Source organism: Cyprinus carpio, chromosome A12 (assembly GCF_018340385.1).
Source record: "Cyprinus carpio isolate SPL01 chromosome A12, ASM1834038v1, whole genome shotgun sequence".
Classification (NCBI taxonomy): domain Eukaryota; kingdom Metazoa; phylum Chordata; class Actinopteri; order Cypriniformes; family Cyprinidae; genus Cyprinus; species Cyprinus carpio.
Genome location: NC_056583.1, coordinates 20,265,409 through 20,279,345, shown reverse-complemented (window position 1 = coordinate 20,279,345; position 13,937 = coordinate 20,265,409). Strand labels below are relative to the sequence as shown.

Genomic DNA, 13,937 nt, shown 5'->3' with positions numbered 1-13,937 from the left:
AATATTGGGCTGTTATCCTTCTGATACCAACAAGGATTTATTGTTTGTCTGAGATCATTAAGTTTGTGAAATTTTACCTCCGGTTTAATCTCTGCTCGGATTGTATCGGTGACTCCCCTGCTCATTCCCAGGCATGTCAGGGCCTGTTAATTTGGTGATGTTTTTCCGCCTTGATGTGACCTGATGCATTGGTGTGTAACTCAAATGTTGACACACAAGTATAGCAAGAACTTCTTCAGTGCATGATCTTGATTTTTGAGTCAGTGCCAATAATATTGAGATGGTATTGAGATTAAAAGAGTGTTATGGACTCCATCTTTATAGTGTTTTGACCAAGTTGCCAGGAAACCATACTTAAACCAAGGACAATGTAAATGCAACCACACGGCCAAAGCCAAGACTAACATAAAACCAAGACTCCATTCAAATCCCTTTGCATTTTGACAAATAGTCCAATATTGCACAACTGGTTTGTGTTTTACTGGAAAAGCTGCTGTTATTGCTTTTGCCTTTGTCTCTAGATTTAGGCACAATTATGACTTTGTCAAATTATCGTTCAGATTATTGCTCTTTTATAGTGGCATGTGGTTTATGGGACTTTGCACCGCATTTCTGTACCGGGTGAGCTACCAAGCAATTTAACTACACCAGAAAAGCCGTACACATGCAGCTGATTATGTGATGCAAACATCAAAATGTATTAGCCTAGTATACAAATCATGCACTATGGTAAATTCGTATTTGAGGTCATAACGTAGCATTGTGCAAGGAACCATAGGGACATAAGTTCTTATTAATCGATAATTTGCTCCTGTAATCATAATCGTAAAAAAAAAGTTGTTGGTGTTTTACTGCAACTTATGTTCATGAGTTCTGGAAATGACAGTGAACTGTATGTATAGATTAAAAATGTTTTTACAATGACACTATGTTGAATTTACCCAAATGTTGTTAAAAAAAGAACAATTTAACCACAAAAGTGGTTCCTCTTGCACTCTTCAGAAGGATGCAGTACATTCACTAGGATCCAGATATTATTCACTAGTGTTTTTTGAAACTGAAGTATTCGGACACCTGACTTATTTGACTTGGGGCTTTTTTTCCTACTGTGTTGCAGGCACGCCAAGTATGTTTACAGCCAGTTAGCTTGGCCTTGCATAGACTAGCACAGAGTGGCCTAAAGAATGGTGATGTTAAAAAAGTAAAGGAACAAGCATCTCCAAGTAGCATGTATCAGGTTGGCAGCACTAGAACAGAGGAGCCACTTAAGGCCCTTGTAAGGGGAGACACCATTGTTGGGGTACTGTGTCGGAGAAGGAAAGAAGGGATGATGAAATGAAAGAGTGGAATGAAGGGGGTGGCTGGCCCATCAGATAGCTTTCACCTTCTCAAAGCACAGCTCTTGGCTTTGAAAGGGCCATTCAAAGGTCACAGCCTTTTCAAGACTCGGAGTTGGAAGGTTTGTGTTTGGACCTATTGTTTGATGCTGCCTTGTACGTCAGGCCTGCAGACGTCACGCATGCAGAGTGGACGGCTCTGTGAATCGCCTGTCGTATCTCCAGAGCACAGCATGGAGAGGAAACCTCGTGTTCAGACAGGTGTCATGGATGCTTGCCTTGTTACACAGAGTTTCTTGATGAAGGTTAAAGAGATAACTGTTGATTCTTCTGCTAAGGAACAACAAAAAGGTTAATGTTTTTTTTTTTCAGGAAAGATCAACTATACCTTTATTCATCACACTGATAACAGGCTATTTTATTTTCATTCATTCATTCAGAAAGGTTCATTTGTCTTGTAGTATCCTCAGAAAGGATAATTCCCTCTGTCTCTGACTCAGACTCAGAAGTGTGAAATTGATCTGCCTAATATAATGTGGCATCACACCTGCAGTTGCTGTGACCAAACTCATTAAGGGTCATGAAGGATATTTGACACATTTGTCTATGTGTGTGTGTGTGCGCGCCATGTGAAGATCCTAAAGGTCCCATCAGGGTGTCTACTTATTGAATGAATGATACTTATTTTAGTCCTAAAAGTGAGAATTCTGTTACTCGCCCTTATGTTGTTTCAAACTCATATGACTTTTTCTGTGGAACACAAACAGAGAAAAATGTAATTATGTCAAGCCAATGTTTTATAAAACAAAGTTTTGTTATTTGTACTTGTTTTATTTCTAACTCATATGACTTTTTCAAGAAAAATAAAAGCATGCAGTTTCTATTTGCTTTAATGATTAAAAAAATAAATAACAACTGTAATTATCATGTACTCAAGAGTCTTTGGAAGCCATATGATAGCTTATGCAAGAAACAGATTTAAATTTACAATACCATTCAAAAGTTTGGGGTCAATAAGATTTTTTTTTTCCTTAAAGAGGTTTTTTTTTTGAGCAAGAATGCATTAAATGTATCAAAAGTAACAGGTAAAGACATTTACAGTTTAATGTTGCAAAATATTTCTATTTCAAATAAATACTGTTCTTGTGAACTTTCTATTAATCAAAGAATTAAAAAAAATAATAAATCACATTTTGCACAAAAATATCAAGTAGTTTTTAACTTATATAATGATAATAATGTTTTTTATTATTTTGTTTTGTTTCTTTTTTTTTTTTTTTTTTTTTAGCCCTTAAAGAAAGAACTTTAAAAAACAACATTTGTGAATTTATGTTTTAGTGTTTCAGCAATAAATGAAAGCATACAGGTTTGGAACATATATATGTCAATGTAATAGTAATTTTAAATTTTGTGTTTGTTTTTATTATAGATTGAATGGGACAAGACAGAAGATGCACTTTGTTGAAGATAACGAATGCATCTCTTCTGCTCGTTTCATCTCTCTCTTCACCTCTTCTTGCTATGATTAAAGGTCTATTTTCCTCTCACACTAACCATTGGAGCAGAATAGCCATCTGTCAATGATATATTGCTTGCAATGTGTGTGTGACAGTGTTACAGTGAGTTACAACCCTGGCTGATTGTATGTGTGTGTGTCTCTTTCCCCCAGTGAGGCCCCTCTTCTACAGCTGCCCCCCCTCTCACCGCCATTCTCCATCAGGCTAATAGCAACAGGTGTCTGAGTCGATCCACACCCGCTTCTCTGCCATGACAACTAGCATATGTGTGTGTGTGTGTGTGTATATATTTAATAATAATTTATACTGTAATAATTTATACTGTATACACACACAGTATTTATTTATTTATCTTTCTTTTGCTTAAATATAGCCTAGGCATCTTCATCAACAATTTTAGCTTTATGTGCAATGTGAACAATTAAATGATCCTTGGATTTTCCACACTTTCAGTTTCTCCGTAATTTCCACATCATAAGAATAATGCTTTCATTTCTCGTGTGCATGTTTCAGTAGTGCCAGGCTGGCGGGTTCATATCCCTTGAGCTGCTCGAGTCAGGCTGACTTCAGTGGATTTGCCGCTTTGGGTTTTATTTCCCAGGGTAGCATCATATGGCTCGTGTTACATCACAGCTTTATCAGTGACTCATATGTGATGCCTTAGCCGAACTCTCTTATGAAAAAACATGGCTGAGTCTACACACATCACAATGCCTGGATCAGTAATATGAACAGATCGTATCACTCTGTCTGCCTCTGTCAAGTTGTTGCATAATTGTGGGTCAATCTGACACCTCCTCATATCTTTATCTTCATCACTGGCTTCATGTAACCACTCAGTATGCAGTCAGTAGCTCATCTTTCTCTTTCATTTTCTCTGCCTTGTTTTTCTCCCTCTTCCTCTGTTTACCTGTCGGATAGAGTAGTTTTATTCATTAGGAGGCTCACCCTGTTCTCCCCTAGGATTAGTCCTGCTCAGTCAAAACACGAAAACATTTTGATCCGTGTCGTTGGTGCATGTGTTTCAGACGTGCAGATCAGCACCAAAACATTGCTCTGTTTGTTTAAGCAAGACAAAAATGCAATTTTAACAAATTATGTGAGTTTGGGGTGAAAGTAACCCCTCTTTAATTTTTCATTTCAAGTTTTAATTAATGGTGAATTTTTAGTAATAAATTTAGTTAAGTGCTATAGGGCTTAAATGCAAATGCTTACAGTGAGAAAGACAAGGCATCAAAATGCAATTTTTCTATACTTGGAAATGCTTTATTTAAAAAAAAAAAAGATAATAATAATAATAATAAAAAAAAAAAAGATAATAATAATAATAATAACATTAAACATTATTGCAATTACAGTAAATGAATACAACAACAATTGATAATATATATATAAATAAAAAAAATAATAGTAATAATAATAATAATATATATTTATAAAATAAATTACAAGGCTTTATCAACTTGCTGTTGCTGCTATTTTAAATAAAAACAAAATATATAAACGTTTATATTATTATATATATTTATTGTTATATTATTATTAAATTTGATTACAGAAAAATAATCCATTGGCAAACAGAAAACGACTTGCTGATTAAATATTTCAATAGAAGGGAAATGCACTGCAAGTTCATTGAACTCAGTACAAAAAGAAAACTTCAGTGGGGCTTCACGCTGAGCTGGAAGTTTCCAGCTGTGGTTTCTCTGGAATCCGATCACGTATAATCTGGAACATGTTGAGTTACTGTGCTTGGCTGAACAGGTACAAAATGATACCATCACCGATGTATTGTCCTATCTGCTTGGGTCAGTATGACCTTACATAACAGTTCTTGTGAGAAACTTATCCAGAAGCAAATGAAAAATGACATTGGCAGCAATTCCTCACAAGTCTTACTGCTGAGTATCATCTTTCACGTGCGGAAAGACACCAAAGTATAACCTCTCCAAACCAGGATATCCGACCTTGATGATCACTCACATGCACCAAGCACAGCCTCATGCACGCACCTTTCATCAGCACTCATCAGCAGGAGAAACAACATGCTTCCTCCCTATAGGACACAAATGATAAGAAAAAAAAACAAGTAATCTACCTCACGCCAATTTTAGCTAACAAGTGCAAAAGTGTGAAACCAACATGAGCCTCATTATGAATCAGCATGCAGGTCAGCAGGAAGGTGCAGTGGGACTGAGTTCAGCGCAAGATAATACCAAATAACAGCCCATAATAAGCCCTCTAAGACCACAGAGTGCTTCAAAAAAGCTCTTTTTTACCTCAGATAGCAGTGACTAAAGCCGCTGAGTGCACTTCTGAGAACAGAGAAGCTCAATGCAACCTGAGAGCTCCTCGTGTCCCTCTTAAACTGAGTTCCTATCTATCTATCTATCTATCTATCTATCTATCTATCTATCTATCTATCTATCTATCTATCTATCTATCTATCTATCTATCTATCTATCTATCTATCTATCGTATATAAATCAAATGCAATACAAATGCAACTTATAGGCCGCTAAGACCAACTTCATGATCCATGTGGGTGACTGCCTATTGCCTGTCCAGAGAATGAGAGCTCAGGTAGGGTTAAAGTTGAAGCATAGCTTGTGTAACAGGTATTGAGTGCCACACGGGATAAGACAGATCCAGCTACATATCACCGGCTGCCCAAAAGCAGGAGAACTGGACAAAGTCCAGCGGAATAGAACATTTACAGGGAGAACATGCACAGAATACATTTTTATCATTTATTGATTCCATATCAAAATACATAAAATCGGAAAACTGGAGTACTTGCATATACAGCCAATTCTGTATATTGAATGGTTATATATTAAGAGTTTAGAGTGAATTTGAACTGAACTGTTCAAATGCACAGAAAGATGATTTGTAATTTGAGATAGAAAAACAGAAAGAGGAATCTACTGAATTGCAATTCAAAGAAATTCAACACAGGCAATGCATTTTGGGAAAGTGATCTTCCACCCATGTCTTTTAGGCCTACAAACTCCAATTTCAAATAAGGATTTATCAAGGCAACAGTCCGCTTTTCTAGTGACAAAATTACAGTTACAGGTATATGGATTTCTTTGAATTTTAATTCATTTAAATTCCACTTCCTTAGGTTTAAATTCAAATTCAGTTTTTGCTACCTAATTTTTAATTGAATTTAAACTATGTCATGTAATTTAAAAGGCCCTCTCAATTCAGTTGTGAATGGTGCACAATCCTGTTGTAAGGTAAACTTTTATTTGCCAATGAATCAGTCAGTTCTGATTTGTGTTTCCTGCATTCTAGCCTAAAGCCACGTTAAACACCATCCTTATGCATCAGCTTGAATCCGTGAGCTCTACATTAATTGTCTACATTAAGGCAATCAAGACAGCAGCGAGAAGGTCTCACATGCTGCTAGAGAACCCTTCAACACACTGGAATCCTCTTCAAGCTCAAGACTTGTCAACAGAGCCCACCTCACCCGATTAAGAGGGGAGGAAAGAAGAAAGAGAGAGGAAGATCAGACAGTCCAGAATAAGCTGGGTCTGTATGCATGAGTAAAGAACCACTTAAAGAAACCCCACGTCACCAGGAAGAGCTTTTTTTTTAGTGTGGCATTACACATCCACTTAACTTCTCAGCTCGCATTGTAAACAATAGCATATTTTTTAAACACACTTCAGAGTGTCAACACTTCTAATAGGCCAACAACTTGGCTAATTTGGTTGATGGTTTTTCACCGTTCACCTGAAAGCAAGAAAGAGTTTCTCAATACATTGTAAAAAATGTCCACCAAATTTTAAAGTTCAGTTGCTGCCTTAAATTTTAATTATAATCAACCTGGCTCATTTCAGTCAAGTTATTTCAACCTAAAGTACTGTATTTTAGACAGATTTAAAAAATTGACTCGTATAACTCACATAACTCATAAAATTAAGTTTGGTTCAACTGTTTATTTTAAAAAACTATGTTGCCATGACCTATTACAGTTAACAATTTATTTATTTATTTATTTTTACAGTTTTTGAACCTTCAACTTATAACGACCCAACCTGATGAATTAAAAATTGGGGTTTCTGGCCAGAAACATTTTGTCAATGTTTATTAACTATAAGGCCATCTATATGCTAGCATACTCCTACAAGTTTTATACATTTAAATTAACTGTTTGCATAGCTTATACGAACAGCTTTCTTTTAAAATTCAAATTATTGTTGATTATTTTTGAATCATAACATTTTTATCCAATCAAATGCTCGCTAGAATGAGGATGTCCCTCCCCCTAATGCCACCTACCTCTGCCTAGAATTAGCAAGAAGCAAATCTTTCTTATGCAGTGAGAAATCTGTGTTTGTTAAACGATTTCATGAGGTTGTTTGGGCTGAAAAGCAATTTAACAGAAAATTAACTGATTCATTTGACATCATAAAACTTAAAAATAAACTTGTTATTCTTACTGTTTATATGAAGAAAGAACATTATAAAAGAAAGACTTTGTAATGGATAAAGATAAGAGTCTTAATAAAAACCTGCGAGTGGAAAACTACTATATGGGCCGTGGTGGCCCTCTGTATGTGGCCAATGGCACTGTATTCCAGTGATGGACATTTACAGAGCAGGCCAGGGTGCGTACACCATAAAACACAAATGCAGAGAGTCAACCTGTAAAAGAGCTGAGTCTAACAGCTGGCATTTACTCCAGCAGCGCTGCACCTAAATCTTGTCTCTTGAAGGCTGGTTTTGTTTGGGGAACTCTTTCTCGGCCCAGCTCTGAGCCTATTCAAACAGAACGCCTGTAAAAGACACCAAACACTCTTCTGTGAGACTCTTCCCTCAGCCCTCGTGGGCCTGAAGTTATTATCCTCCCTCCAAAATAAGCCTAGAAAACAACAGCCGGGCCGCCGAGTGCAAACCTTGAGAACACTAAGAGAAAAGACCCAGGGAGCGGTGAGCGCTTTGAAAGCCCATAACCATAATTATACCGGAGATGAATATCTTTGATCCGTGTGGAGCGGTGGGGTGGCAGGAGCGATGCATGAGGGAGGCTCGTTCAGCTAATTCACTCTCTGTTATTGGACTCAAGGTGAGAGCAATTTGAATGTCCTCACGGACACACAAGGAGGAGAAAGATGGCAGAAACTGAATACTTTGGAGTGAAGGTGAGAGGAATTTGAAAGTGGGCGTGGCGTCAGGCCTCGGAGAGGTTTTTATTTAACCAAAACAAGGGGGAATAAAGTGTCCAAAAGGGGAACAGTGTCCAAAACAACAGGGAATCTGGTGTCCTCGTCGTGCTGCGGGGTTCGTGGGGGGTCTGGCAGTGTTCATGGAGGAAGGGTCCAGGTAAGGGGCGGAGTCCGGCGGCCGCACGCGCTCCCCTCTTCGGTCCGGGGCGCGAGGGGCGGCGGCTTCTTCTAGCGGCTTCATCCTCCTCGCTGGCCGCGGCGCTTGCAGGGGATGGACGGCCCGGCATCCTGGCCCGACGGCCGTGTAGACGGGTGCGGTTCTCGACCGGACCGCGGGTCCGGCAGCTCACGTCTCTGGTGGCGCGTGGAGTCCCTCAACGCACCCTTCCTGGACCCACGAGGACACCAGTGTGCATGCACGGGGAAGAGACCGGTCTCTCGAGGAGAGGCGCGTTGGGCTTTTAAACAGCGGCGGTGATGAGGCTCCATTTCCTTCAGGTGTGCCCCATCACACGCCGCCAGCCCTGACTCGTCCAGCGCCCCTCCTCTCTCCCACACCCACTCCTATCGGGAGCCTGGTGAAGGGCGGCGATTTAGGACGGGGTGCCGGTGATTATCAGGGAGGAGGCAGCTGACTCGCCACAATACATCACACCCCCACTCTTGTCTTTGTTCTGCTGAAGGGAGGGAATTTGCCACGTTATCAGGTACGACTCGAGCTCGGATGAATGCAGGGCTTTGTTTACCCACCAGGTCTTTAAAAGGAAACTCTGAGGTGTATTCTTCCTTTCACGTTTTTCTTTGTAGAAAGAGCGGTGTCCAAACCACCTGTGCTAACCTAACAGAGATGCATCATGGCTAAATATTGTACTATGAATGCAATGGGTAATGCGCATTAATCTATTTAAATAATAATCCAAAGTGAGTCTGATCAGGATAACTAGATGCTTTTGTAAGCAAGCATCCTTTGGGAGCTACAGTAAGAAAACCTTGCATATTTTAATTTCTTATGTAGTTTCATGAAGGGGGACGAGAAAACGAAAACGAACAATGGCCCTGACCTTGTCTGTGGGTTGTCATGACAACAGGGCACAGCCCACTGTTTGTGAGAGAGAGGGGGAAAACAGACACGCTAGTGAGCAGAACAGTTAACAGCCTTTAAAAGCAACAGGAGACACCTCCACCACATCCAAATCTCATTCCCTGCCAATATGTTGTCAAGAACATACTGAGTGTGTAATTACGGCCACAGTGATTATCTTGACTTCCTGTAACACTTCCTGCTGCCAGTCTCTTTCGGTTATGCACAATTACTTTTATATGACTATTCAGAACAGCAGAATTTATGAACGATGCTGAGAGTTTTAAGTGATGAAAAGTAGGGCTGTGATCAGCTGTTTATTGATATGGGCACAAGGAAGAATTATATTTAATCACTTGTATTCAACAATATATCAATAATATACATAGACATGAATATTTATATACATACACTAAAAAAAAACATTTGGTGAAGAAACCATTTTCACTCAGAAACTGCTAGTAAATCTAACACTTAATTTTTTTTTTTTTTTTTTTTTTTTTTTATTCCTGTGATGACAGGAAAGCAAAATTTCCAGCAGTTTTCAGTGTCACACGATCCTTCAGAAATTATTTAAATATGCTGATTTGGTGTTCAGGAACCATTTCTTACTATTATCAATGTTTAAACAATTAATTCACAATGAATCCATTTCAAAACATCAAACTTTACAATTTTACATTAAAACTTCTATTCAAAAAAAAAAAAAGACCAAAAAATACAGTTCACGTGCGGTCATTTTATCCATTACACTCTAATCACACAACTACAAAACTGTCTCAACAATAACAAGTAGTCAAACAATGAAGCTGAAGACAGAGCTTTAATTGCTTATGTTCCATAATGAGCTTATCTGATTATACGAGAGTTATGGCTCTTGTCACGGACGGTCGTCAATGTTTATCGGAGGTTTAGTGGAGGATTCTTTGACTAACATTAACATGCATCCGCTTTAAAAAAAAATAGATAATAATAATAATAATAATAATAATATTATTGATATCACCATTATATTATATTATATTATATATATATATATATATATATATATTATATATATATTTGCCTGTGTGAAATGCTACTGAAAAGAAGTGGCTCTAGGCCTGCGAGTTGCCTCATATGTATCATCAATCTATAATGACACATGGGTAAGGAGAGGTGACAGCACGGTTCAGCCTCCTCAGCATGTGCTTATGTATGTATGAGAGAACCAATCGCTATACAGTGTATGTCTTGGAAACACACGTGCTTCATCACGAGCAGCTTACCTTAAGGAGAACAGTGAGGTCTGGGTGTGTTTGTCTTGGTAAATTAGTTAAACCACACACTAGTGTTAATTCTGACAGTGTGTGTGTGTGTGTGGGTGTGTGAGTGCGTGTTTTTGAGTGTGTCCTGTGTCAAGTCCCGTGTCAAATGTCCTTTTTGGTTTTTATCATGTTTAGTCAACCTATCCTGTTTTTCTTTGTTTGTTTGTTTAGTCAAGTTTTAGAAGACTAAAAGTCTATAAATTTCAGTCTAGTTTTAGCCAGTCGTCGAAAAACGTCAAAAATGACTTTGTACTGTGGCACAGAGTTTGTGTAAGTGAGTGCATTTATTCAACCATAATCACAAACAATATAGTCGAGATCCATGTTTGGATTTATTACAGTTCTGAGTAGATGAGAAGATTTGATGGCAGATTTACGCAGCAAAAAGACTGGATGTATTACACTTTCATTTAAGCAGAACATCTCAATGGAGTTCCCCAAACACACACCAACTTAGGCTATATGTTGTCAATGTTTTCAGATCATCATCAGTGTTTTTTTGCCCTGTAGAGACTAGAGGGTGTGTGTGTGGTTGCCAGATTGTGAAGATAAAGTAAAACACTGGGCAGAAAATATGTTATTTAAAGAGAAAAGCTCTAATTTAAATTTGACATCTGGCAACCCTAAGAATAAAAAATTGTGGTGGTCTATATTTTTTCCTCTTTTTATTGTTGAAGAAAGTATTTTGGATTTTGGATAAAGAGAGTTTTTATTTATTAAACTACATTTTCGTCTAATTTTTTCAATAATGATATTGGATGTTGATATAGTAACAGTGTTTAGTAACGTAAGTGTCGTCTCGTCTTCGCCATGGAAGTCAAGTTTTCATTAATGAAATTAACACTAAAACACACTAATGTGGAGAGGTTAACGAAAACCAATTTGTCCATGGCTAATGTTGAAATAAAGAATTAGTGCAGGATTTGCACAAGAAATCCACAAACTTTGGATTTTGACTAAATGCACATGCACATGCTATTCAATCCCTTTAAAAAAATAATATTATATATGTGTGTATATATATGCGGCCATCAGATTTAGCTTTGAAAGACATGTTGCATGCTGCACCAACGCTGGCATGATCCTCCAGCCGTCAGGTGGTTGGAACTACAGAAGAGCAGGTGGCTGCTGTCTAAGCCACCCAAAGCCCTGTCGGTGAGCTCATCTTCTTAAGGTTTACTCCTCCATTAGTGTCTGCCATCGGGACACCACGGACACCACTAACTAATAAAAACAGTCTACGAGTAGATAGTGCTGCCATATGGCACGTTGAGAACAAACAGATAAGAAAGGTGCTTAGTTTGGCTTGTCAGCGAATCTGGGTAATTACTTACTAGCTTAGACCAGCACGAACTGGTCTTGCTATTCACCAGCAAACATGCGTGCCTGTTTTTGAGCGTGTGTTTATATATTTTTCTACACTTACACAAGCTCATTATATGTTGGTACTGGCAGTCTTGTTCTCTTTCTCTATTCATGGGGATGACTGCACAAACAATCACAACGTCAAAACCTTTCTGTACATGCTACTAATCCCATCAGCCCTTGTAGAACCAGTTCGCATTGTTATGTCCCAGTGCTCGATTGTAAACATGACCACCTCAGCTGACCGTCCATGGGCCTGAAGTCAACATTAGCCATTCAACAACATATACAGTAACTAACTGAAAACTAGTAACTGCAGAAGAAGACTCTTTCAAGTTAGCATCTAGCATCCGAAAACAACAAATGTATCAGACCTTGGTATTGCTAGCAACACAGTCTATAATTTGAATTTCAGAAGTAGTACTTTTGTTTTGTTCTGTTATAAGTATAAATCACATGAGCGTCACCCTGTCTGATACATGCCAGCAAATACAGCTATAATTACAACAATTAATCAATCCAAGATCAGATTGAAAGGGGTGAAAATAATTATAATGACTGCCTGCTGTTGCAGACGCATGGAAATGAAATGATGTCATGCCGTGCCGAGGTCTCACAGTATTGGCTAATTGTCTTTGTGACTCAGACCCTTGAGACAGAAGATCTGACCACACTCGCCTCATTCACTAACACTGGGACTAGTTAGCATCTGGTTATTACAGCCAATGAGAGCTCTAGAGACACTTAAACTAGCCTGTGATTAATGTCGTCATATGATTTTTTCCAAACTATTTTAAAGCAAGACTTTAGACAATTAGACAATGGAGATAAATGGACACGTTCCTCACCATCTAACTCCTTTTTATGAGTACATATATAAAACATAAACTTTACATTTTAAAATCCACAAATGCATCAGTGGCATCCTGTTTGCATATTCTGACTTTTGAGTTTATATTTCTTGCAAGATATCATCTCATAATTCAGACTTTTTTTTTCTCAGAATTGCAATTTATAGTTAGTATCTCACAATTCTGAATTACGAGAAAAAAAAAATAGAATTGTGAGACACTCAGAATTGCAATAAAAATAATCAGAATTGTGAGTTGCAGGTAGCTTTTTAATTTGTTTTATTATTCTGTGGCTGAAACAGGTTATACTATGGAAGCTGACATTTGCATAGCTGACTTTTGAGTAATAGCATAAAGTCATATTCTGGCCAATAACCACCCACTTGCACAGGAAGAAACTGCTTGACCTACAAAACATGAATACCTGTAACCAGTTTAAGCATTTTTCTCTGAATAATGTGAGTGCTGTCCTCATTAAAGTAATGCTTTATTCTGAGCCTGGCTGACTTTAATGGCCTGAGTCACCTGCTTAGACCTTAGACTGAAAACAACAGAGATCCACTACAATGAACACAAAAAGAACACAAAGCAAATATAGTCTGAGTGCACAAAATGCACTTAATGAAGATTACAGATATACAGCGATATACATTGAGATTCTGCAATCTCCTTTTTAAGGCAGTTATGCACATGCATTCTTCATTGAGAAGGCTAAAGCAGAATGTAGTGCTGACTCTGCGCCAGACACACACACGCAATAGCTGACACAATAACTGTTTGGTCTGACCTGGTCATCCACTTTGTGGGCTATAATAGTGGCTCCTTCCTCCAGTTCAGCATCACTCAGTGGCCGAATCCGCAGGGCCACCTGGAAAACAATAAAAAAAAAGTAATGCACTATTCTCAAAGAGTATTTGGACCCTACTATATATTTAACAACAAGCATGAATGTCATTGCATTAAATAAAATATTAAACGAAATGGCATTTATTTAAAAGAAAAAAACAACACAACAGCACAATCACATTTTTCAAGAAAAATATTTTACAAAAACATTTTTATTTTAACATTGTTTTTTTTTTGTTTTTTTTTGTAACTATATCGTTTTCTTTTTTTCTTGTTTTAAATGCTAAAATAATTGATATAGTGTTCAAATTAAGTCTTAAAACTATGAGGATACTTTCTAAAAGTTTTTTATTGAATGCAGTGAAATTCATACAAATGCATGTGGCTTAATTATCACGGTACTGTATTATATATTATTACAGTAATATATAATATAATATATTTTAGATTATA

At 37.7% G+C, this 13,937-nt stretch overlaps 1 protein-coding gene across 1 annotated transcript in view; it reads right to left on the bottom strand.

Annotated features, from left to right (window-relative positions):
• Positions 1-13,937, bottom strand: part of LOC109071023 (kinesin-like protein KIF19) — a 34,295-nt gene that overhangs the window by 18,391 nt on the left and 1,967 nt on the right. The window contains exon 2 of the mRNA XM_042768032.1: positions 13,426-13,506. Coding sequence (XP_042623966.1) covers positions 13,426-13,506 — 81 coding nt within the window. The remainder of the gene's footprint in view (positions 1-13,425; positions 13,507-13,937) is intronic.